At 46.6% G+C, this 26,976-nt stretch overlaps 1 protein-coding gene across 6 annotated transcripts in view; it reads right to left on the bottom strand.

Annotated features, from left to right (window-relative positions):
- Positions 1–26,976, bottom strand: part of LOC138582123 (zinc finger protein with KRAB and SCAN domains 1-like) — a 98,206-nt gene that overhangs the window by 6,471 nt on the left and 64,759 nt on the right. For 2 of the 6 annotated variants that reach the window (XM_069653120.1, XM_069653119.1), the window contains 4 exons: positions 16,388–16,464; positions 13,722–13,835; positions 13,218–13,331; positions 12,563–12,664 (listed from right to left, as the gene is read on the bottom strand). In XM_069653120.1, coding sequence (XP_069509221.1) covers positions 12,563–12,664; positions 13,218–13,331; positions 13,722–13,835; positions 16,388–16,464 — 407 coding nt within the window. Of the gene's footprint in view, positions 1–12,562; positions 12,665–13,217; positions 13,332–13,721; positions 13,836–14,081; positions 14,464–16,387; positions 16,499–26,976 lie in introns of those variants that run through there. The other 4 variants (XM_069653117.1, XM_069653115.1, XM_069653116.1 and 1 more) reach the window with 3 other exon arrangements.

The following is a 26,976-nucleotide window of genomic DNA, read 5'->3' as shown; positions in this document are numbered from 1 at the left end:
GGTAGCGGAGCTGAGCAGCCAGGCTTATCTCAAGAGGGAATGTGAGCTGTAATGATGTTACACAGAGGTCTACAATCATAGGTGTTCAAATAAACTGTTACACTCAAGGTTTCATATACTTATCAATTTATTTAACTGTCAGTTATAAAACATTCATAAGGAGGCAATATAATCACACACACATATACTTCAGTACTGCACACTTTAAGTTTATGAGGCATTCAGAATACTTTGAAGAAGGAGCAAAAAGGCATAGGTTACCAGAACATAGAAATAATACAGTTATTTCTTAGGCAGTGCAGATATTTTGAGTTCACCAGAAAAGTCAATTCAATTCAATAGGCTAGGCCAAAGTCAATGGGCTAAAGTCTTGGATAGGATAAAGCAGTTCTGGTAGATAAACAGAAAAGTCTCTGCCAAAGCTCTCGCGAATAGTTTGTAAAAAGAAGAATTATATGTTGGATCACAAGCTGATTAGGTCTGCGAGTTGGGAAAGTTTCAAGTACTTTCACCGCGAGAGGTAAGTACTCTCAGTCTGGTTTTACAGTACCTTTACACATGAAGAAAAAGATGCAGCTGGTGACCTCTGTTCCTGGCAGTTCGTGCAGATCTCACCGTTCCTGGGCCTCAGTCGTGGGGACAAGAGGGAGGACGTCGGGGGACTCCTGCACTGCACTGGTCAAAAAGCTGGCAACTGGCAAATTTTCTATTCCGGTAGGTGTAGTCAAGCACACAAGCTGGTGTCCCTCTCCCTGGTTATTCAGTTTCCTGCAGCACCAGCTCCGAGAATGGTATCCAGATGGCTTAGTGTCGAGTTGATTGGTCCCACCAACTCAAAAGTGAGGAGTCGACCTTGCAGGGCTTCTCTGTCAAGATGAACTTAGCGATTCAGACCCGCAGCAGTGCTTCACCGGGCAAACCAACGGTCCATTTGTTGCAGCAGCCGTCCTCTTCAAGCTCGTCTTCGGTTCTTTCGTTCCAGTGGTTGACTCTGCCTTCTAAGCCAAGAGACCTTTCATTCAGTTCTCTCCCATTCATTCCAGCCTAGCTGTCACTCACCCAGCAGGGTGGCTATCCTTGCCGTACAGTCAGCCAGCCAGCCAATCACCACAGAGTGCATTTGGGTCTCCTAGGTGACTAAGCAAAGGGAGTTTCGGGCACATCCCTCACTTCCTGCCCACCCCAGACACTGGGGCGCCAGAGGCGGTCTTCACTCCTGAAGCCAGCCAAAAGGCAAATGAACAAAGGAACCAAACTCTAGAAGGACATTTCCACAAAGAAATAGCGAAAAAAGAAGACCAGGACCTGTTCTTACAGAGAGGCTCAGACGCCATCTTGAAAAACATGGCTCCCGTGATTTAATGCTAGCAGTGTTTGCGGTCGGGAAAAATCATGGTAGTTTTGCCACTAGCTATTTCGAGAGGAAAGGGTAGCATTTGACTGCTGCATGAGTATCTAGACACAGGGGATACCAAGTAACCCGTCCAGCACTCTATTGTAAGATCAGGTGTGCTGGGTCTAGGAAGTTAAAAAGACTAGTAAAGTCAATTTCACTTTACTTACTTTGGGAAACAGTAGTTTATCCCAGAAAAGGTATTTAAACCTTGGGAACGCCTGAAAATGTTTCCCTGTGCCACTGCACGGAGGGTGCTTTGTGACACAAATGAAAAGGTGATGCCTACGGAGTTTTCTAAAACTCCATAACCAAAGAAAACACAAAAGTAAAACACATTTCAAAACACATGAGAGAGTGGGGAAAAAGGGTCACACTCTCTCCAGGTAAAACAATCAAGTCCTCAAAATCCAGCAAAGTTTCTGGGGGGTCTCTAAAGGTGAAGGGAATTAGCACATTTTTGAGAATGAGAAACAGTCCTTACAGATGACCCAAGTGCCAAACTACTTCAAAGTCAATTGCACATTAAGAACTGTGAAAGCTAGGACATGTACTGCCCTAGTAGAAATTGTGACGGGTAGCTCCGATATTGCACTTAGAAAATGTCTGATGGTAACCTTTTATGGAACTTAGAAAATATATGATAAAACTATAAGTGTAGCCTGTCTAATGCACTTAGGGAATCCTATGATCCCTACACCGAAGGTAGCATGTCTGTCACACGTAGACGACTTACTAAGATTGCCAGTCTATTTGTGCCGAGAGGACTTTGAGGGTAGCCTTTCTTTATTGCCAAGAACCGACTATGAGGGTAGCTTTTCTTTTCACACAGATGATTGGTTTGCCCAACAGTATCAAAGATAAGCTCCATCTAAGCTTAAGGTATGTATAGACGCACCACTTCAGTGGACGTCTGCCGCAGGCATGGCTTTCCATCCACACAATTTAGAATGCAGCTACGACTACAAAAATATTTGGTCTAGCTGGACACAATAGTTTACACCTCCTCTTACACCAGACTTGCCACACCTCTGCCAATAGAATACAGCGACAACCAACAACAATATTCAATCTAGCTGGTCACATAAAGAATCTCTTGCACTAGTGCACTGTCGTGACCTCCCTCAGCACCCATCCACATGCCTGACCTCTTGGGTTGCTTAATGAAGCCTAGCCAGCCCACCCAATTGCTAATATTGGCCCAATGCACACAAGCATCGTAAGCCTTTTCTAAGAATATTCCCATGGGACTCAAATGGGAATGGGGAGTAATTTTTCCGGCGCCTGGCTATGGGGAATTACTTGGACACCCGGGGCTGTAATGCCCTGGTAATTCCCCATTGCCAGGCGCCGGGAAAAAAACGACTCCAGCGGCAGCCGTGCCGTTTCTACCGGCATAGCTACCGCCAGGGTTGTAATGAGGCCCATAGTCCATGAAACACTGCTGCATGTCAATTGATACCAAGTGTATGCAAATTTAACCCACCACAGTACACCTTACTCATCGACACAGGCTGCATTTATAGGTCGGCCCGTGCATGTCCCTAAAGATGATGGATGTATACCAATATGGCAATGAGAAGGCATGTACCTGTAGCACACATACATGACCATATTGCTTGGTGAATTGATGTGCATCCCTTGTACAGCCAGTGAACCAACCTAGGCCTAATGTTCACATTTTGTCCCCTGCAGGCGATTCCGGATACCCGCAGTAGACATGGCTGATGACCCCTGTGCGGAATCCACGAACTCCAGCAGAGTTGGCATATAACACTGCCCATGCCCGTACATGCGTCTGTGTGGAAATTTGGTGTGCTGAAAGCACGTTTCCGGTGCCTAGACCATACGGGAGGGACACTGATGTATGTGCCAGAAAAAGTGGGGTAAATGCTACTCCCCTGTGCCATGCTGCACAACATCTGCTGGCGTAGGCATGTGCCACTACCCCCCCAATGCTGATGCACAACTGCCTGGGGATGGGAGTGACGATGAGCATGTGCCTGTAGCCGGGGCCAATGCACACAGGGATGGGATGGAGTGAGGGAGGGGATGTTGGCCAGACAGGTGTTGATAGATAATTATTTCAGACACATCACTTGTAACATAAACAGCATTTGAACAGCCATGAATGTCCGAGCTTTCTATCAAGTATGAGCGGGCTTTCATTTGCATGGAACAAATCCCCACCTCCCGCTACCAACTCCCCAACACAGTGCATGTGGGTCCCTGTGCCTGGCCCTCAGGCCAACAGTGCTTTGTCCATCTAAGACGGACGGAGATGCTTCCCACGTCCTACACCTTCTGGTGACCGCTGCTGAAGATGGCGCAAGGAATGTCGCCTGGGCGTACCCTGCAGGGATCCCTCAGTGTGGGTTGTCGAGGTCGACGGTATTGATGCCGTCAACTGCAGCTGCTGGCGGAGGAGGTTATCTCTGCCCAAATCCAGTGAGGGCCACAGTACACCCCTTCACAACTCTACGGGTGCTGGCATTATCCTCCGCTATGGTTTTAGCTGCCCCCCGAATTGCACGGTTTATCACCTTTATGTGACGATTGTGCTCCACCGCCATGCCCTCTATTCGCAAGTGTCGAGCCTCGATGACGTCAGGTGTGCCATTACTGCTGCTTCCGGAGCTATGGGTTGTCACATGTGGGGCGGAGTGCCCTTCCAGCTCTATGCGGGGTAGTGTGGGTGCTGTTATCAGACATGGTGGCCTGTCTGGTGGGGCTGCCGCGGATGGACGGGCTGCTGGCAAGTGAGCCATATGAGGGTGTGTCCTCATCGCGTAATGGTGTTTGCACACAACGTTAGTGTGCTGCCACATGGGGAGTGTGGCTTTCTACATGCACTTGCTCCAGGGGTCCCTTGGGGTGTGGCCATTTCCCGATCGAGATCATGAATGGGTGACAACAGCGATACACCATGCTGCTCCTCACAGGATGTGTGGCTGTCCTCTGTGTTGCTTCCACTGGTGGCTACCTTCACATCCTGTGATTCCCTGGTGGCTTGGGGCCGTTGAGGCGGTGTGACTGTGCTGTGGCGGGGTGAGCTGGGGTGTTCCTACTCCTTGATTTTTCCATGCCGGTCCTTTAGCGGGGTGGTTCCCTCAGATGATGGATGCGTGCCTGTAGGGAACATAGGGCCTGGAATGAGGACAGGGCAACTTATAATTGTTTCATGCATTACATTCTTTACAGGGGGTGAGGGCACGTTTTGTATCATGCTTGGCATTACCTCTTTGTTCTTTACAATGTTGGGATTGCTGAGACGTACTACATGAGGGAGTGGGGGGGGTGGCACAGCTCGGACATGTTGGTGATGCCTGATGTGAATGCACTGCTCGTATGCTGCTGTAAAGGGCTTTGATGCACACATGTTGCTGTGGCCACGCCATGGATCTGTGTGCCTTGGTGCTTCCATGAATACATAGGAGGTACTTCGGCTACTATGCATTCCTGGGGTCGCTAAGGTGCACTGGTACAGGGGCCGCTTGTGGGTGGCTGCGGTACATCACACGCAATGCACCCCCAGGGACTGAATGTCAGACATTCGCCCCGGATGGGGTCGGTGGACCAGACACAATATGCATTTGCCAAGGGGGTGGAGGGTTGCTCATCAGAAAGCTCCTTGGTGCCAGTGCCTGCCTCCGCTCCTCCCACTCCCTCAATCGTACCCATGTCGATTAGGGTGGTGTCCTGCTCTCCCACGGTGTGAGCTCCGGTGGTGGTGGCCCTCCTGCAGTCCCCATGGTCTCACTCCTGTCCTCTGAGCCCCCGAACACGGACCCACAAGTCATTGAAATGCTTGTGGCAGTCCTCACCATCCCTGGGGACACGGCCCACCCCTGTCATCTTCTGGCTGACCGCTTTCCAAATCTGCATGCACCGCTGTGTGTCTTCCTCTGCTGTGGCCCATACAGCTCCTCCTGATGGCCTATTATCTCCTCCACACGTATAGTTAACTCAGAGTCAGAAAACCTGCCCCTGACTCGCTCATGGGACATTTCTCTGTGTTTTCTGCAGTGGATGGCTACCAGGGGGTGTGATTTTCGGCAGATTGTGATTTCCAAAATGGCCGCCACTTTGTTTCCCGTTCCAGCAGTGACACATTTCCCACGGCGCTATTAGTGCACGCTAATAGCGTGGGATGCTGATGGTAACACAATGTGCACTGGGTTTTTGGGGTCACTGTTACCGCCGGACGCTATTTGCGTTAATGCCACATCCTTGTGCGCATGCACGCCAACTCTTGATGTGGCGTTGTTTGCGCCACACATCGCAGTGTTAATGCAAATAATGCTGTGTGGTAGTTGCACCTGGATATCGCCAAATTCTTGATAAGGCCCATTCTGTCCCCTCAGCACTCAACATAAGTTGGGGTATGCGGATTCCATAATACAAAAGTCAGGTAGGATAACAAGTATCCCCCTGTCCTTGGTAACATTTATAATCACAAGGAAAATAAAAAGTGCTGAGGAACTCACAAGTGGGGAGAATTACACCCCAAAGGAAATTCTATCTAACATAAGCCAGGGAAAGAAAAGAAACAATGAAGGAGAAGCTCTACGAGCTTCTGACAACAGTGCACAAAAGGTGATGTGTGTTGCTTCACTAGAACGTAGATGCCTAAAAATCAGAGGGAAGAATAACTCCGAAAATTAATCCCAAAAAGGGTCCTAAATCGTTCCTTACACCAGAGTAAAAGGAGGGGTTAGTGTGGAAAAAGGTATCCACTCACACAGGAGAATTAGTCGATAAATCCAGGTGTCCAGCAAAAAGTGCTGGAGGACTCTCAAGGAGTGTGGATATCACACAAAAAGAGAATTCTGCCCTAACATCCTTTATGGTCTCCCTTCTTTTCAATATACTACAACTCCATAAGCACATATAGTATTGGTGCTGAATTTTAATATTTAAAACATTATCCCTTTCTTTTCGATCTTTTGAATTTACACAGTAATTCCCATTGACAATATTAAATATCACTTTATTGTGGTTGAGCAGCTGCATCATTTCGCTAGGCATGTATCTTAAAGTGTTCTAGGGCAGAAGTTAGAGTCATAAACTTCCTTTCACAGGAACCATATTTCCATTCTTCATTGTTTATGCATGCACAATTAAAGGATTTACCATTTTCTGACTGTAGATTGTCATTATTCGCAGACATTGCGCTGATGAAGGACCTTTCATGGTCTGAAATGCATTATATTGGACAACATGGGAATGGGGCCTTACCGATTCCGCCGCCTGACTTCCCGATCCGCTGGCCTTGTAATGTCCCGGTAGTACCAGGAAGTCAGGCGGTGGAACAATGTTTCGACGAGGTCCGCGGCAACCCGCCGGTCGCACCAGCGGGTTACCACTGACCTTGTAATGAGGCCCATAGGCCCCCCCCCAGCCAAGGGATAGGGGGTGCAGCATACCAGGTTTGGTAACCTATATACATGGGATGAATCAGCATTCAGTGCACCTTCAGCACTGATGTCATCAGGATGCGCCTACACCTTGATGACAGCTATATGTGGTGTCGGACCTACTGGGCTCCATCTTGTGGCAGCCCAGGAGGTTGAAGTGGAGGCGACTGATCTCTACCATTAGGTGAGCCAGTTGGGTACTTGCAATGTTTAGAAGTGGTTGGAAGGACACAAGCTTGTCCTGGGACCCGTTTTTTTAGTGAAGGAGCTACTCATTTTTAAATACCTCCTTTCTCATTTTGTAGAATTGAGATCCTGTTTCCAGGGAACTACATAGGATCTATGCTTCGACTAAGGATTACATCCTGCACATAAGGCTGTTGATATAGAGAATATTGGAGCTGGCTTATGCCCACTGGCTCTCCAGTGGCAGGTGACGTCCTTCAAATACTTGGGTATTACCGTACACCGTAGCCCGAACACTGAACACATTCTCAACACAGTCAGAACAATGGACGCACTCACTAACTCCATGGCTTTCTGGGGAAAACTCCCTCTCTCTGTGGCAGGGAGGGCAGGTCTCCTCAAAATGGTAGCGCTCCCACGCCTACTGCATTGCTTTACCAACGTCCCCTACAACATCCCCTCAGCCTTTTTCAGAGGCCTGAACAATCTCTGCAGAGGATTCCTGTGGCAGGGAGGCAGGCACAGGGTGGGGCTTGACATCCTCCAGAGGCCCTACGAGAGGGGCGGACTGAAAGTCCCTAATTTCGAACTATATTACCTGGCCAGCCAATTGAAACACGTAACGCACTGGATGGCAGATGAAACCACCACTGACACCAGACTTCTCCAGCCGGCTCTGCCGCTACTGCTACTTAGAGACTTGTTATGGGTCGAGAAAGGGGCGCCACAACGTCACCCATACCTGGCCAAGCTGGGAACTCAACTCTGGAAGCGGGCCTGCAAGGCTGTGGGACTGAGAGACCCTTACTCCCCACAGATCCCCATCGCTGCAGTCATGGCGACACCCTCTTGGGGGCACACCGAAACTCGCTCGGTGTGGGAGCCTTATGGAGTGGCAACACTGGGCGACCTCATGCAAGAACACAAACTTTTGACATTTCCCGACCTCTGCGAGTCGACGGGCCTGCCCATCGGGCAGTTCTTGCTCCACGGGGCAGTAACACTGGCCTTAAAGAAGAGATGGCCTGAGGTAGACAATCAATTTACCGAGAACGAAACCATCGAAACACTGCTAGACACTGCCGAGGGAGGCCACGAAACCTCCAGAATATACGAGGCCCTATTACTAGCAACGACAACGAAAGAACTAAAATGCAAAAAGAGATGGGAGAGCGAAATGGGCCTTGTATTTGAGGACAACACATGGGAGAGGATTACCCACTACCATAAAAAGACCTCCAGGAACGCTCGCCTCCAATTAATACAGCTATACATCACAAACAGAGCCTACCTTACACCTGACGCCATATCAAAGTTCAAAGGGGCCTCGCCACAGACATGCCCCAAGTGCCATGCGCCGCAAGCAGGAATGACCCATATGTTCTGGAGCTGCCCCGCGGTCCTGAGGTTTTGGACCCGGGTGAAAGATAGGGTGGCGCTGGCTGGGATTGAAGTTGAAATTCATGAACCTGCAGCTTGCATACTGGGGACATACAGGCGAAGCACCAAGAACAAGCCCCTAAATAGACTCCTGGACTTGATTTATATAACAGCAAAAAGGCGCATAGCCATGGGCTGGAAGAGTGCAGGGGGGCCTAGCGAGGCCCTTTGGTGGTACGACCTCAAGAGATGGGTCGCCGCGGAGACGGCGGCTTGGGAAGTGGCTATCCTGGTACAAAAACTGGACTCCAGTGCAGATCTTCTCCGCTGGGTAGAGCTGACGGAGCCGCTTCTCCGTTCAGCAACACCAGACAGCACACCAAACAGTCCTGGCAGTCCCTGCTCGGCATGCAAGCCTATTGAGGACTGAGGCTTAAACTGCGGTCTCGAGGGGAGGGGGGTGGAATGGGTGGGGAGGGAATGTTAAGGTTGATGTTTTGTTATTACACATACTACACCGCTTTGCCAATGCGCTGTTTGCTATATGTTTCGAAAAACCAATAAAGATTTTTCAAAAAAAAAAAAATTGGAGCTGGCTTATGCATTATCTGGCCAAGGTATGAAGACCTTTTATTTCAACTGTCATTTATGACTTTGGCATATTAACCATGCAGACTCCACAAATAGGGTTTCATAATTTTTCTACAGGACCTCACTGGGGATACACTCCTGTGTATCCTTACTCTTAGAAATTGCTCCCAAATAACTTGGACTGCTGGGTGACATATCTACCAGGTAAATAATTACAGAATTAATCATGAGGGAACTTGAAATGAGTATTACAAAATGTGTGACTAATGAATATGTTCGACTACACTGTACTAAATTGGATTTATATGTTCAAATTGTAGATTTCTTAATTGAAGATTAGAAATAATAGCAGACAAATGCAAGACTAACTGCTCCTGAGGAAGGGAATCATCCCGAAATGTATAGAGCACGCAAAGATTGTTGTGTTGTTATTTTATGTATGTAATTCATTTTTTCTTCTGCAATTTGTCCCCGTCGGACATGCATATAAATATATATATTTTTCTACTTGAAAGTGGCGTAGAAGTATTTTCTTGAAAAATGTATCTAAAACTAAACTGTTGTTCCCCTAGGGGCCATTCTTGTGACATCTCCTTTAGATTAAAAAAAAAATGGACTGGTATCCAGTTGCAATAGGTGTGCGGGAGACGCAAGTGTTTTACAGATTGTGATCACTTTTTGTCTGTCTTAGTTGTACCCAACCCAGTGCCAGGGTTGCATTTCTCTCTCGCACCCTCCAATGCCCCAAAATGTGGAAGGGATAGAAATATCCTTTCTACCTTTGGGAACTGTAGTTCTCACAAGGTTAGCCAGAGAAAGTAACATGGGAGCCCAAAGGCCAACCCTGTAACAACAAAACGGTATATACCAAAAGTTGTGAAAGAGGATCAAATTAAAGGACACTATTGAGAGTCTCCAAAATAACACCCTTAAAAAGAGTAAAAGAATCTGTCAGTGTGGAAAAAGTTTCCCACTCACTGAGGTATAAGGCAAAATAATCTACTAGTCCAGCAAAAAGTTCTGGGGTTTTCAGTGAGGTGGATCTAGCACTAAGGTTAAAATCTTACCTAACAAAGGGTGTCACTCACAAACGGCGCAAGCAGAACATCGCCTTTTAGGATGCCACAGATGTGTGACACGTTGGGCTGTGCATAGCAGCCTCTGCACCAATAGCGGGTCCACGAGGGAATGTCAATATGTGAGGGTGTGTAGGGAGCCCCCTGAAAGTGAGAGTGATGCAGAGGGGTAATGCAGTTGGTACCCTTATGTGTATGTTCTTTTGTGATCGTGCTCTTGGGAGAACACCGTTAGAACCCAGATCCTCCAATACCAATCCTTCTGTTCCACAGTAATATATGGAATGGTGCACAAACCCACCAGAGGCTAAATGTCCTCGTATCGTGGGGTACCCCAGCCAGACCGCATGCATCATCCAATGGTACCAGCCAGTCCTCCACCAACTAATACAGTCCTACTAGTTTTAATGACATGGTAAGTGGGTGGGGTCTCCATCACAGAATCAGATTGTGGAAAAGCTTTTCTATTGTGCGAGAACTGTTTTAAGTGTTGAATCCATGCTGGATTACAGGGCAGTGGTGTTGTAGCCATTCTGCTAGTGGTCAATAAGACTGATAAAGAAAGTACCGCAAAGAGACTGCCCTTCATATGAAAAGATGTATCATACATGGTTAATGCTTAGAAACTGTTTCCTCGTGCCTCAAATGCTGTTCAACTTCATCTCTGTGAGTGTGCTGAAAATAGAGTCTAAGGAAAGTTCTTATGACCTAGACATCCGATTTCAGTTTATGTTGACCCTCTTAAACTAGTGTCCCTGGACTATTGTGTATGTAAATACCTAATGCATTGGATGGTGGCCAATTACACAAAGGTAGAGGAAATGGTGCATAAGCGTGAACGAAGTGTCATCTCTGGCTTACATATAAACACTGCACTTTATCAACAGTGATGCAAAATACATTTTTTCCCACAAAATTGATCACCAGTATTAGGCTTCCTTTGCCTCGCACTGTATGAACATGTGTTGACTCGTCTCTGCTACAATCATCTAGTGTTACCTGTTCATCTCGGCTTCATGATTTGTTAGCCAGGGTTTACAGTAACAGTGTGCATGCCAATGTAGCATCATCAATCTTTGGCTTTGTCTTCCATTTGTCCTAGAGCTCATTTCTAACTCCACTATCCACTCTTTAAAGTACTTGGATCTAATCTCAAAAGACCAGAATAAGTGTGCATGGGCTCGACTTTTGCTTTTTCCAGCTCTTCCTGGAACGTGGATTAGCAGGTTTATGTTGGTGTTATTAACTATAGTAAGGTTGGTGCCTGCACAGACATGCTCTCACATCAAAAGAGTACAGACTCTCAACTTGCTTTCTCCTAATCCAATTCGCAATTCCACAGTCCTTTAGGGCAAAGATGAGATGCTCATTCTTGTTATTTATTGTAAGTGCTATTGTTAATACCCTACCACTTTATCACAATTTGCATACATTCAGTATACACTGGATTAGCAATTAACCCGTTGGTGCCTTAACCTACTTTAAATAAGGTATGGGGTCCTATTGTGTTAGGGTATTCCAGCTTTTTCTTTAAGTAACTCGTCCTTTCTACCAGTAGTTACTAAGTTCACATTAGTGCCTGGAAGGTGGGAGCCGAGGGTGGTTACAGTGTGGTACACACCATTAGTAATGCCGGAACTTACTTGGAAAAATTAATGTGAAAGTTTTTGTAAATGTGTGTGACGATTGATTCCTAAAGAGTACAAAAGACCGGGTGTCAAAAGGTCATGACACTTGCGTATGTCTGGAACAACCACCCAATGCACTAAGAAGAATGCCTGAAAAGCTCCAAGTGCTGCCTGCATGTGGCGAGAACTCTTCACAGCCCCCTCCCCAGTATATCACAGGATCCTACATTTTTAGAAATAGAAGAAAGGTTGCTGCTGCGGCAGGGCCAAAGTGGGTAAGAGCACTCAGTGAGTGAAGCACTCCACTCTTACTGTTATTTACAAATCTGAATCCTAACAGGAACAACTTTCATCCTCCTATTGAGGACAGAGAATTCCATTTACTGGTAACAGTAATGCCCATTGGCAAAAGCCCTTAGAAACAGGAAGAATTCAACAATACGCACTATACACAATATCACTCCAGACACCTCCAAATCAATGCCTCATACTTCCCCCCACCCAAATCCATCACTGTACTTTTCTTCCATGCTATAGCTATATACGTCTGTACCAGAGTACATCTGCACTATCACAAGACTGCAGGGACCTTCAAGAAAAATTGTGCTAGGAGTCCAAAAGCAGAACCGTACCCTTCCAGCATGGAAATTCAATCTGGCAGTATATTAAATAACTGACTACTTAGAAGCAGCCTGATGGGATAGTTTTGAAGTCTGCTCGGTTTGGGGATGCACGGATCTGTAAACAGGGTTTATTGAGGAGGATAGATCATTGCTAAACAATTGGGGTGATATGATGTCAAACATAGCGATTGGTGAGGACGCGAGAGCTGTGATGCCCATAAAACATGCTATTCTATTGGCATAATGGAGCTTAGGGTGCTTTACTCACCTGCAGGATTGCTGATCCTTGCCATTCTCTTGGCGTCCTCCGGGGCCATGCAAGAGGTCTCTTGCTCATCTTTTATGAGGAAAGAAACTACCTCATGTCCTGCTATGTCAAAAGAAATACAGCTTGTAACATTAAAGCATACAGCACAATTGACTGTCAGACTATTGGTCATAGCAGAGTACACTTTTGCAGGATGTTGGAATACAATGAGGATATATACAAGTAAATGAACAGGTCTCATTATGAGTGTATCAAATAAAGAGCTTGCACACTACACATATCAGTTTCTGAAATGTCTTTAAGCCGTCGTTGGGGCAGGGATTTGCTCAATGTATTAGACGCTACAGTGGTGGTGAGAGAAGTCCAATCACAAAACACACATAAATTAACAGGGCACAACCAGTGATGGAAGGCTGAAAATAATGTACAGAAAGCGTCCCTTCTCCTTGCAAGAAAGGCACGGAGGTGAGAAATAAAGCAGGCAATGAAGGCAACATGTCAGGACTGATCCTCCCGTGTCATTTCCAGTTAATGTGTGGGCTCAATCTGAAACCAGGAGCTATCGCACATTTTCTAAATGTAAAAGTAACAGATGAAACCTGCTGATTCCTGACAAGCCTGCGCCCAATCAAAATCTGAAGTGCACGTCATTTACCTAAGTTGGGGTCACTGATATTTTCAGGGATTTCTGCACCCAGACAATCAAGAAGAACGGACGTTGGCTTTTCCTCTTTCCTCAAATGATTGTCAAAATTGAGGAATGGGAGTCCTGTGAAGCAAGAAACATGGTTATGTTTATCATAAAATCATTATAGGTTTAAACATTGAAAATATTCAGGTGAAAGATAAGAATATAGTAAAAGTCTGTGATTTAACCCTTTGTAGGGCAGATGTGTGAATACAGTGTCCTGCTTTTAAAGAAAGAGTGGACCATTTCATAGCACATATCACGTTTGTAGGTAAACACATGTACTGAGCCCCGGCCCATTCCATATACTTGGGATTAACGCAGCCATTAACTAGGCCAGAATTGGTAGTTAAGAAAGATATTTGCCGCTCTTGCACTACTGATGGTGTGTACGTGGCGTGCTGCGCTGCTAGATAGCCGGCCCTGTAGGGATTTATACGGTTATCAGATATGTTCATCTTTATTTCTCACCTGTGTTGGGACCACCATTTATTTCCTGTCCTTCTGAACCCTGAAGACGGGCCGGATATGGTGGCTCCTCCTTGCGTATCTTGAACACCACCTCACGGTCGACCATCGATGCATCTTCACAGCAAACACAGAAATCGTTATGTCACTAATTTCCATTTTAAGTCAACTACATTATACATTTATCTGACTATAATTCTTCTGTTAAAGAGTATATAGGCATTTTAAATCACTTTTCTGCTTGCATTTGCAAAAAAACACTTTCAAACCATAACAACATGTGCATTACCAGTAAACACTGGACACCTCTCAGATGCAAACATTTTTCTTTTTTTGAAGGGGTATCCTGCAATTATCGATTACCTCGATTTACAGTGGGTTTGGCCACCAACAGTCTGATTCCCCACCCGTCCCATTTCCTCACTTCATTAGGGCAGTTATCCATGCTCTCAGTATTCTTCGGTTCCTCGCTTGATACATTTGCTTTGGCTCTTCCTAACAAATTAATTCAAGAGATCAGGCTCCCATTTGTACTTCATAATACATTGTCCCAGAGTTGTACCTACATTTCTTCAATGCCTCCTGACCCATAGTAAATCCCTCGATCTAAAAATGCACACTAAGACCCAGTACATAGTCCCAATTAAGAGCACAACATACAATCTTTCACTGAATCTGCATGGTGATAAACGTTTCGGAGCTCCCACCCCAGGGCCAAGAACATGCGGGCAAACACATACCTTTTGGGATTCCAAGAGAGGGGGAATATAACTGCTCCACATCCCAAAAGATATATATTTACATAGGGTCAAATAAGAAATAATGTTTGGACATATATGCTTAAGGGCACTGAAAAGGCTAACCTTGAGGCGTAGCCAATTTCTGAACCTATCTAATGTTCGTCCAGAGTCCTATCCGTCTTGGTCATGAATCTTCTGTCCACTGAAGGTCCACTTGTTACAATTTCACAACCAGAGGTTTGATATGATAGGTTATTTATAATGTGCTTAAAACCCAGAGGTTTTTAAGCATGGACCCGGGGATGGAACCAGTCCTGCTCTGTCATCTTGCTTCCAAGGCAAGCACGTTGCCCCTGAGCTATCCTCCCGAGAGAAAAATGTCAGACCAATAGCTCTTCACACTTTGGCAGGGTCTGGTTGGAAGTCCTGCATGGCATGTGCGATGAACGAGTATGACGGGCCAAACCCTGGATAAAGGGAGTTTGTTTTAAGGGAGTTCAAAACCAAAGCAACCTGCCACAATCCTAACTACAGGTAACTCTTGCTCTGTACTCTATTTCCCAATAGGCACAAATGCTGCGTACTGAAGTCTGGTCTTTTTATCCACCCACAAACGCATACAAGCACCCCTAACTCCCACACATGCAGCACTCCCACATTTTATAATGATGGGTAAATGTACACATGGCTGATTTAAACCAGTTTTCTAATGGCTCTGGAAAAGTCTAATGATTACCTCACCCATAGGAAACTAACCTCAGATCTCTGTGATAACTGCGAACTTTAAATGCCGAAAACTGCAATTTTTCTCCTGAACATTTCCCCGTAAATTATATGCAGGGTGAGACCCCCATACTCTCTTTACATTTTTTATAAGCCTAACCCCCCTTTTTCCCTCCTCCCACATATAATTGCAGAGAAATTGCATTCCCCAATTCAGTATTTTTGTATTCAGCATTTTCAAGTTAGCAGTGGTGACATAACACGCTAACAGCACTGTACCATCTATTTAATGGAATTCATGTTATGTAGGGCACACACACACCCTTTCCAGTAAGAAATCTCCCATTATCAATTTACCAAACTACCTCTATTTAATCAGAAGTCCTGTGAACAAGAAAGCATAGTCATGCAATCTAAAACCCAGCCTGACTCTCGTCAGTACCCACAGGACAGTCACTGCCTTTCTGTCCAATTTGTACAAAGGTAAACAGTGCACACAATAACTCATCCCTTCAGGTCAGTGGAATAAACACACACTTTCCCTTTCCGCTGTCACATTTCTGACTCGCTGCAAAGGATTTTCGGAACCCAGAACGACAGGGTTGTTACATCGGCATGGCTTAAATGTGATATGTACACATCGATGCATCATATTTACATATTCAGATTTGGAGGATGATGAAATTTAGATGGCTGATCACACCTTGACAGCTTCAAGCACTGTGCCCATACGGTTTAGCAGGTAATGGGGGTGTGGGGGGGAGGGGTGGCAAAAAGATGGAGGAGGAACGGTGGTTGGTCTTAAGGTTGGTTTGGTTGTGTCCGGAGGCAGTGGGTTCTCATTTTGGGAAAAGGAGCGCTGGGATGGTGTTCTTTGCTGGTTCTCGAAATCTCTTGACGTTAGTCTTTGAAATCCACCAGACAGCAACATGTGTGGGACCCTGGAAGGAGTTGACTAGTACTCAACACAGAATGTCAAATCTGAGATGTTTGTGATGGGGGCACAAGTGATGGAAGTGGAGGACAACGTCTGTCAGAGCTTGCTGACATTTGCAGGGTATATGTGCATTTATTTTACATGTGTCTGGTGTGCTTGCGTGGGTCATTTGGTGAATAAACAACATCATGTCTGTGTGTGTATATGGTGGCCGAGTATGGAATATGTTACTACATTGTCAGGTTTCAGTTTATGTACTTCTTACTTACGTGGCGAGCAATACATCCCAGTCCTTCTTTCGTGGTGTTGGTCCTCCACAGGGCACAGTACTTCTTTTTCTTTAGCTCTTAACGAACAGAGTGTTGCAGTTATAAGAGGTCCTATTATTTAAAGTAAAGATCCATTAAAAACTTACTATGGTTTTTATAAAACATTTGTATAAACTAGATTGAACCTGGTTTGCCAGGAGAAGAGGTGTCATGAACATGAAAAGGGGGTTGCCCCAAATGTGGTACAGCTAGTGAGGGGGTATCAAATTATTTCACACAAAAAGTACACAAGGTGTAAGAAGTCAATTCAAAGAAAAGCTACTAAATTAGTTACCTTAGTATCCAACAAATGGATATCCTAACTTGAAACCTCCCGGACTGTCCAAGAGAGACACAAAGCAATGTAAAATCAAATCCCACACAACTTATTGATAAAAATGTGTTACATTTTATTTTTTTTTACACAAAAGTGAATACATATAACCAATACACATCCTCCTATACCTTTAACAAGAATGTGGTAGGAGTATTTGCAACGGATGCATGAAGACAAAACAAAAAGTCAGCTTTTTTGGTCAATGTCCTAGTTTGCCATAAGAATGCACCATATGCTTGAAATGTTGTGCTTAAAACAAATGCTTAAATGTGCCTAAAACAAGTGCATAAAGACAACCAAGTACAACTTCTTGGTAGTGCAATTCTGCCAATTGTGCAGAAATATTTTCAATACATAATACAGGTCTGCCTACGTAAACATTTTACTTTGTTCTAGTGCAGAAGTCGAGGTCTCAAACAAAAAAGGATGTCGTGAAAAACAGACAAAGAAATAAATTTCAACAAAATGAGACCACTGTTACGTTTCAGCGGGCCACCTGTAAGGCCTCTTTAGAGAACCGCCTTCCTCGGGGCTGAGTAACTGATGGTAATCCCTACGGGGAAGCAGACAGAACAATCCATCATATATAAATATGTACATAGAATGATAAATAAAACACAAAAATGACACTGGGGCTTGCTGTATGTCTCTCAAACACATGTTATGTTATGTTATGTTATTTTGCACTTATATAGCGCCTTATATACCATTGGTATGGTCTGAAGGCGCTGGTAGGTTGAACGCCCTTGGGAACCGAAGTTCTTGTCAGTAGAGGGAGGAGAGAGGGTCCAATAGGTGCGAGTGCGCATCTGGTATGTGTGCAGCTGGTGCGAGAATTCCTGTGGAAGCTGCTTCATAGCGGTAGGTGTGGTGGCTGAGAGGTCTGGAGTATGTGTTCGAATCTGGCAGGAAATTATCCAGACCGAGAGTGGCAGCGTAAGGCCTGAGGAGAACGCCTGGCTGGGGGTGCGAGACCAGCAGTGCTTACATAGAGTGATGTGGAGTGAGCAGCGTCAGATGTTGATATGAGAACAGTTATACCGAATGGTGTCATAGTATCTCTGTGTTCTAGTTGGGTGGTGGTGTAAGGAGAGAGTAAGCGTGGGGTGTGATATGAGGTATGATCTTTTTAAAGGATCCATGCACATTCGTCGGCCCTCCACCCGTCCTCTCGCCATACACGTCCTCTCGCTACACATGTCTTTTCGCCACACACGTCCTCACGCCACACACGTCCTCTCGGCACATACGTCCTCTCGCCACATACGTCCTCTCGCCACAACACGTCCTCTCGCCACAACACGTCCTTTTGCCACCACATGTCTTCTCGCCACCCACGTCCTCTCGCCACCCACGTCCTCTCGCCACCCACGTCCTCTCGCCACCCATGTCCTCTCGCCACACATGTCCTCTCGCCACACATGTCCTCTCGCCACACACGTCCTCTTGCCACACACGTCCTGTCGCCACACACGTCCTCTCGCCACACACGTCCTCTCGCCACACACGTCCTCTCGCCACACACGTCTTCTCGCCACACACGTCCTCTCGTCACAACGCGTCCTCTCGCCACAACACGTCCTCTCGCCATACACGTCTTCATTCCACACACGTCTTCATTCCACACACGTCTTCTCTCCACACACGTCTCCTCTCTCCACTGATGTCTTCACTCACTACACCCGGCCGCCCTCCACACCAGGCCGCTCTCTACACCCGGCCGCCCTGCACACCCGGCCGCCCTCCACACCCGGCCGCCCTCTACACCCGGCCGCCCTCCACACCCGGCTGCCCTCCACACCCGGCCGCCCTCCACACCCGGCCGCCCTCCACACCCGGCCGTCCTCCACATTCATCCGTCCTCAATACTCATGCGCCCTCAATACTCATGCGCCCTCAACACTCATGCGCCCTCAACAGGCATTCGCCCTCAACACTCGTCCGCCCTCAACACTCGTCCGCCCTCCACACTCGTCCGCCCTCCACACTCGTCCGCCCTCAGCACTCATCCGCTCTCAACACTCGTCCGCTCCCAACACTCATCCGCTCTCAACACTCATCCGCTCTCAACGCTCATTCGTTCTCAACATTCATCCACCCTCAACACTCATCCGCCCTCGACATTCATCCGTCCTCAACACTCATCCGTCCTCAACACTCATCCGTCCTCAACACTCATCCGTCCTCAACACTCATCCTCCCTCAACACACATCCGCCCTCAACACACATCCGCCCTCAACACACATCCGCCCTCAACACACATCCGCCCTCAACACTCTTCCCCTCGATAGGTCGGTGTGATGGTGCTAGTTTGGAAGCCGGTTGGTTTTAGGGGAAGAGCCAGGTTTTCAGTAGTTTGCGGAAGGACGTTAAGTCCTCAGTTAGGCGGATGTGGGGTGGGAGCGAGTTCCACAGGGTTGGAGCTTGGGCTGAGAATGATGTTCCGCCTATCCTGATTGAGTTTGTCTTAGGAATAGTTAGGAGGCCGGCTGAGCTTGATCTTAGGGTGCGAGAGGGATGATATGGTATTAGTTTTTCTTGAAGATATTGAGGTCCAGTTTTATGCAGTGCTCGATGGGTGAGGCATAAGGTTTTGAAAGCCACCCTACGGGCTACTGGAAGCCAGTGCAGTGTCTTGAGGGCTGGGGATACGTGGTCTCTTGGACCTAGCGCAAGTAGCATTTTGGCTGCCGCGTTTTGTGCTCTTTGGAGTTTATTCAGCTGGTAGGCATGGATTCCGAGGTATAGGGGGTTTCCGTAGTCCAGTCTGGATATAACGATTGATTGGACGGCAGAGACTCTGTTCGGAAATGAGAGGTATGGAAAGATGCGCCTGAGGGTTTTAAGGTGGTAGTGGCAGGATTTTGAGACATTATTGACTTGGCGCGAGAGTGTTAGGCCGGAGTCTAGGGTGCATCCAAGATTTTTCACTGTGTTGGAGGGTGTCGGTGAGTTGCCCATGGCGGGTGGCCAGGGAAGAGGGTGCGGAAGAAGATCGGAGTTGCCGCACACCATGATTTCTGTTTTGGCGGGGTTTAGGAGGAGGTGGCTTTGGGTCATCCAGCGGTCAATGTTAAGGAGGCAGGCTGCCAGGTCGGGTCGGGAGTTGGGTTTCGAGTTCAGGAATTTTATGATTAGTTGGGTGTCGTCGGCGTAGTTGTAACATATGATGTTGTGTGAGCGAATTATTGGCGGGAGGGTGGTCAGGTAGAGATTGAACAGCAGGGCAGATAGACATGCTCCTTGAGGGACTCCCGTGTCGACTGGTCGAGCTTGGGAGGTAAAGCCGGAGAGTGTAGTTATTTGGTGCCTGTCTTTGAGGAAAGAGGCTATCCATTTAAGAGCGGTTCCACGGATTCCTAGGGAGTGGAGGCGGTCTAGGAGGATTGAGTGATTGATCGTGTCAAAGGCAGCGGATAGGTCAAGGAGGATTAGTGCTGCGCATCCTGCGGCGTCTGCTGTCATTTTGAGGTCATCCCAGATCGACGTTAGGGTGGTTTCGGTTCCGTGACGTGATCTGAAACCTGATTGAGCAGGGTCTAGGAGGTTATTGGCTTCGACAAAGGCATTTAGTTGGGAGTAGACGGTTCGGTCAATGAGTTTGGCAAGGAACCTGGTGTTTGAGATTGGGCGGTAGTTTTTGACCTCGAGAGGGTCGAGCGAAGATTTTTTTATTAGAGGTTTGACGTATACCATTTTGAATGCCTCGGGAAATATACCGGAGGAAAGGGAGTCGTTTATGATAGATCTTGCGTGCTCCCCTGCGCAGGTGGAGGCAAAAATTCCTTTAAGAGTTTTGGCTGGGCAAGGGTCTAGTGGTGATCCAGATGGTTTGCGGGCAGATAGAAGTTTGAGAAATTGCTCTGGTGATAATGGACTAAAGGATTCGAACGTTGGTTGCGTTGAGGTCGCAGGTGAGGGGCTGGCCGGTGCGGGCGGTGGAGTGTCAGTTGGTTGTAGGAGAGCCAATTTGGTGTTTAGAGTTTTAGTCCTTTCAATAGCCGTGGTGTAAAAGTGGAGGGAGAGTGAATCACACAGTGATTGTGACGGGGTCGGGATGGTTGTGTTACAAGCTGGATTGGTGAATTCTGAGATGATTTTGTGGAGTTCTTTGCTTGGGTTTTTGGAGTTTAGGATTCGGGTGTTGTAGTGGGCTTTTTTTGCTTTCCGGATTTCGGCCTTGTACTGATACAATTGTCGGGCCAAGGTGGTCTTGCTCTCTTGGGTTTTCTCTTTCCGCCAATTGCGTTCAAGGTATTTGTAATACTGTTTAGTGGTTTTTAACTCAGGAGTGAACCATCTGGGAAAAGGGCCAAGGCGGGATGATGGTTTGCACAGGGGAGTGAGTCGTGTCAGAGATGCATTGAGCCATGAGTCAAAGGCTTCAGGCGTTAGATGGTTGTGGGGACGGTAGGTAGGTGGTCGAGACTGGAGGAGTGCCTTGGCTAGGTCTGGGGTGATTTTTAGTTTTTTCCAGCACTTGCGTAGGTTCGGAGGCTTAGATGTGCGTATGGGAAGGGGGCTGGGAGAGTGGATGGTGAACGAGAGTATAAAATGATCGGACCAGATGATCGGGGTGGGGGGTTTTAGGTGAATCAGGGTATTGGAGCTAAAGATGGCATCGAGAGTGTGTCCTTTAAAGTGAGTCGGGCCGTTTATGTGGGGTTGGAGGTTAATTGCATCTAGACCGTCAACCAGGGCGTGGGTCATAGGGTTGGTGGGGTTGTCGAGCCATATGTTGAAGTCTCCAAGGAGGGTGAGGTTGGGATGATTGATTTGGAGGGAGGCGATGGAGTCACAAAGGTTGTTTGCGAAATGTCTATCGTAGCCAGGAGGCCTGTAGATTATTAGGAAGCTGTGTGAGAGCGACGGGGAGAGGGATAGTTTAACGAGGAGCGATTCACAGGATGGAATGGAGGTTTGGTTGTCCATGATTGTGGCACGGAAGTGAGATTTGAAGACGAATGCTATCCCCCCTCCTCTGGATGGACGGTTCAGTGGGATGAGGCAATAGTCAGGTGGAAAGGCTTCATTAGCGATTGGGCCGAAGTCATCAGAGAACCAGGTTTCAGTGATGAAAACTAGGTCCGGTTTGACAGAGGTGAGGAAGTCAAAGATGCAGTGTCTGTTTTTAGCTACAGATCGCGCGTTAAAAAGGATACAGTTTACATCTGCAGGCAGGGTTGGGTTTGGTGCTTGGGTGGGGGGGGGCGGAGAGGCTGGAGGGAGGGGGTTAAGGTTGGTGATGCTAGGGAAAAGTGGGCGAGCAAAGAAGTATTTAGGCTTCGGGCGTGGTTGGGTGGTTGCTTGTGATAGGTTGATCGGGTTCAGGGTGGGGGATTTGAGGAAGGGGGGTGGGCGGTTGGGAGTTTCAGTTGCAGTCGGGGAGAAATCGAGGGAGAGGGGTTTCAGGAAAGGAGAGGCCACGGGGGAAGGAGGAGAGTGTGGGAGAGAGGTGCAGGGTCGAGATAGGGGAGGCGACGAGAGCTGAGAGGTTGAGGGGGACCAGGAACGTTTCCTCTTTAGTTTCTTTGCTGCAACTGGTGTGTGAAAGAGGGTAGGGGGGTCAGAGGGGGAGAGGGAAGCGGCTTCGGTTCTTGCTAGTGCAAGGCGTGCAGTTTTTAGGGATGGGAAATGGTGCAGTCGGCCGGTGAAAGTGGTAGGGGTATGGGGGCAAGGAGGGAGTTGGGCGAATGGAGGGTCGGGTGTGCTAGATACGATAGTAAGGAGGGCGGGAGTGGGCACAGTGGGCACTGCTGGCAGGTCGGCGGTGGGGTTCATGGGATGCGTGGTCTTAGGGTGTGTTGCTCGCCATCGTGCACCCCTGGCTTGGTGTTTGGAGAGGGTGGTGGCAAGGATTGCGGACGAGGGTGGGCTGATATGGGAAGGGGGGGGCGGGAGGGAAGGCGGATCGGAGAATGGAGGTGGTCTACGGGAGTCATTTCTGACAGGAGTGGGGGGAGTGACTGCACTCATGATCGGTGCGAGCTTTGGGTTGATTTAGGAGGGTTTCTGATTGTAGTTCAAGGGTTGATGATTAACGCTTTTTTGGGAGACTTTCGGGTTCAACTGATCGACGACTTATTTGGTGCTTTCTGGATACAATTGGGAATACTTCTAATGCAACTTTTCTTAGAGAGCTGTTGGGAGCAGCTTCTAGATGTAATTGGGATTACTTCAAATTCAACTTTTTCAGGCTATTGGGCGCAACTTCTAAGTGCAGTCAGGTACACTTCTAATTTCCACTTATCATAGAGGCTAATGGGCGCAGTTTATAAATGTAGTTTGGAACACTTCTAGATGCAGTTAGGAACACTTCTAATTCAACTTTTCCCAGAGAGGCTATTGGGCACAACTTTTAAATGCAATTGGGAGAAACTTCAGGGTGCAATTAGGAACACTTCTAATTCAACTTTTCTCAGAGAGGCTATTGGGCGCAGTTTCAAGATGCGATTGCGAGAGACATCTAGGTGCAGTTAGGACCTTCTAATGCAACTTTCTTAGAGAGGCTATTGGGTGCAACTTCTAAAAGCAATCGTGTACACTTCTAAATTCAACTTTTCTTAGAGAGGTTATTGGGCGCAACTTCTAAAAGCAATCATGTACACGTCTAGATTCAACTTTTCTCAGAGAGGCTATTGGGCGCAGTTTCTAAATGCAGTTTAGAACACTTCTAGATTCAGCTTTTCTCACAGAGGCTAATGGGCGCAACTTCTGAAAGCAATCATGTACACTTCTAGATTCAACTTTCTCAGAGAGGCTATTGGGCGCAACTTCTAAATGAAATCATGTACACTTCTAAGTTGAACTTTTCTTAGAGGGGTTATTGTGCGCAGCTTCAAGATGCGATTGGGAACACTTGTAGATGCAGTTAGGGATACATATAATTCAACTTTTTCAGACAGGTTATTGGACGCAACTACTAAATGCAATTATGTACACTTCCAAGTTCAACTTTCTCAGAGAGGCGATTGGGCGCAGATTTTAAATGCACTTGTAGATGCAGTTAGGACATTTATAGTTTAACTTTTTCAGACAGGCTATTTGGGCGCAACTTCTAAATGCAATTATGTATACTTCTAATTCAGCTTTTCTCAGAGAGGCTATTGGGCGCAGATTCTAGATGCAATTGGGAGCACTTGTAGATGCAGTTAGGAACACTTCTAATACAACTTTTCCCAGGGAGGCTATTGGGCACGACTTCAAAATGCAATCATGTACACGTCAGATTCAATCTTTCTCAGAGAGGTTATTGGGTTCAGCTTCAAATGCAGTTGGGAAAAATGTCTGGGTGCAATTATGACACTTCTAATTCAACTTTCTTAGAGAGGCTATTGGGCGTAACTTCTAAGAGCAATCGTGTACGCTTCTAAATTCAGCAATTCTCAGAGAGGCTATTGGGCGCAACTTCTAAATGCAATCATGTACACATCAGATTCAACTTTCTCAGAGAGGCTATTGGGCGTAACTTCAAATGCAATCATGAACTCATCAAATTCAGCTTTTCTCAGAGAGGTTAATGGGCGCAACTTCAAAATGTAATCATGTATACATCAGATTCAACTTTTCTCAGAGAGGCTATTGGGCGTAGCTTCAAAAAGCAATCATTTACAGATCAGATTCAACTTTTCTCAGAGAGGCTGTTGGGCGCAACTTCAAAATGTAATCATGTACACATCGGATTCAACTTTTCTCAGAGAGGCTGTTGGGCGCAGTTTCTGAAAGCAATTGGGAACACTTCTAATTCAACTTTTCACGGGGAGGCTATTGGGCGCAGTTTCAAAAATGTAATCATGTACACATCAGATTCAACTTTTCTCAGAGAGGCTATTGGGCGCAGTTTCTGAATGCAATTGGGAAGACTTCTAGATTCAACTTTTCTCAGGGAGGCTATTGGGCGCAGCTTCAAAAAGCAATCATTTACACATCAGATTCAACTTTTCTCAGAGAGGCTGTTGGGCGTAGTTTCTGAATGCAATTGGGAACACTTCTAATTCAACTTTTCTCAGAGAGGCTGTTGGGTGCAGTTTCTGAATGCAATCGGGAACACTTCTAATTCAACTTTTCTCAGGGAGGCTATTGGGCGCAGCTTCAAAAGGCAATCATTTACACATCAGTTTCAACTTTTCTCAGAGAGGCTATTGGGCGCAGTTTCTGAATGCAATTGGGAACACTTCTAATTCAACTTTTCTCAGAGAGGCTATTGGGCGCAGTTTCTGAATGCAATTGGGAACACTTCTAATTCAACTTTTCTCAGAGAGGCTATTGGGCGCAGTTTCTGAATGCAATTGGGAACACTTCTAATTCAACTTTTCTCAGAGAGGCTATTGGGCGCCGTTTCTGAATGCAATTGGGAACACTTCTAATTCAACTTTTCTCAGAGAGGCTATTGGGCGCAGTTTCTGAATGCAATTGGGAACACTTCTAATTCAACTTTTCACAGGGAGGCTACTGGGCGCAGTTTCTGAATGCAATTGGGAACACTTCTAATTCAACTTTTCACAGGGAGGCTACTGGGCGTAGCTTCAAAAAGCAATCATTTACAGATCAGATTCAACTTTTCTCAGAGAGGCTGTTGGGCGCAACTTCAAAATGTAATCATGTACACATCGGATTCAACTTTTCTCGGAGAGGCTGTTGGGCGCAGTTTCTGAAAGCAATTGGGAACACTTCTAATTCAACTTTTCACGGGGAGGCTATTGGGCGCAGTTTCAAAAAGCAATCATTTGCACATCAGATTCAACTTTTCTCAGAGAGGCTGTTGGGCGTAGTTTCTGAATGCAATTGGGAACACTTCTAATTCAACTTTTCTCAGAGAGGCTGTTGGGCTCAGTTTCTGAATGCAATTGGGAGCACTTCTAATTCAACTTTTCTCAGGGAGGCTATTGGGCGCAGCTTCAAAAGGCAATCATTTACACATCAGATTCAATTTTTCTCAGAGAGGCTATTGGGCGCAGTTTCCGAATGCAATTGGGAACACTTCTAATTCAACTTTTCTCAGAGAGGCTATTGGGCGCAGTTTCTGAATGCAATTGGGAACACTTCTAATTCAACTTTTCTCAGAGAGGCTATTGGGCGCAGTTTCTGAATGCAATTGGGAACACTTCTAATTCAACTTTTCTCAGGGAGGCTATTGGGCGCCGTTTCTGAATGCAATTGGGAACACTTCTAATTCAACTTTTCTCAGAGAGGCTATTGGGCGCAGTTTCTGAATGCAATTGGGAACACTTCTAATTCAACTTTTCACAGGGAGGCTACTGGGCGCAGTTTCTGAATGCAATTGGGAACACTTCTAATTCAACTTTTCACAGGGAGGCTACTGGGCGCAGTTTCTGAATGCAATTGGGAACACTTCTAATTCAACTTTTCTCAGAGAGGCTATTGGGCGCAGTTTCTGAATGCAATTGGGAACACTTCTAATTCAACTTTTCACAGGGAGGCTACTGGGCGCAGTTTCTGAATGCAATTGGGAACACTTCTAATTCAACTTTTCTCAGAGAGGCTATTGGGCGCAGTTTCTGAATGCAATTGGGAACACTTCTAATTCAACTTTTCACAGGGAGGCTACTGGGCGCAGTTTCTGAATGCAATTGGGAACACTTCTAATTCAACTTTTCACAGGGAGGCTACTGGGCGCAGTTTCTGAATGCAATTGGGAACACTTCTAATTCAACTTTTCACAGGGAGGCTACTGGGCGCAGTTTCTGAATGCAATTGGGAACACTTCTAATTCAACTTTTCACAGGGAGGCTACTGGGCGCAGTTTCTGAATGCAATTGGGAACACTTCTAATTCAACTTTTCTCAGAGAGGTTATTGGGCGCAGTTTCTGAATGCAATTGGGAACACTTCTAATTCAACTTTTCACAGGGAGGCTACTGGGCGCAGTTTCTGAATGCAATTGGGAACACTTCTAATTCAACTTTTCTCAGAGAGGCTATTGGGCGCAGTTTCTGAATGCAATTGGGAACACTTCTAATTCAACTTTTCACAGGGAGGCTACTGGGCGCAGTTTCTGAATGCAATTGGGAACACTTCTAATTCAACTTTTCACAGGGAGGCTACTGGGCGCAGTTTCTGAATGCAATTGGGAACACTTCTAATTCAACTTTTCACAGGGAGGCTACTGGGCGCAGTTTCTGAATGCAATTGGGAACACTTCTAATTCAACTTTTCACAGGGAGGCTACTGGGCGCAGTTTCTGAATGCAATT

Source organism: Ambystoma mexicanum, chromosome 3q, assembly GCF_040938575.1.
Source record: "Ambystoma mexicanum isolate Mex_15411 chromosome 3q, UKY_AmexF1_1, whole genome shotgun sequence".
Classification (NCBI taxonomy): Eukaryota; Metazoa; Chordata; class Amphibia; order Caudata; family Ambystomatidae; genus Ambystoma; species Ambystoma mexicanum.
Note: the sequence above shows the minus strand (reverse complement) of the source record. Positions and strands in the feature narration are given on the sequence as shown.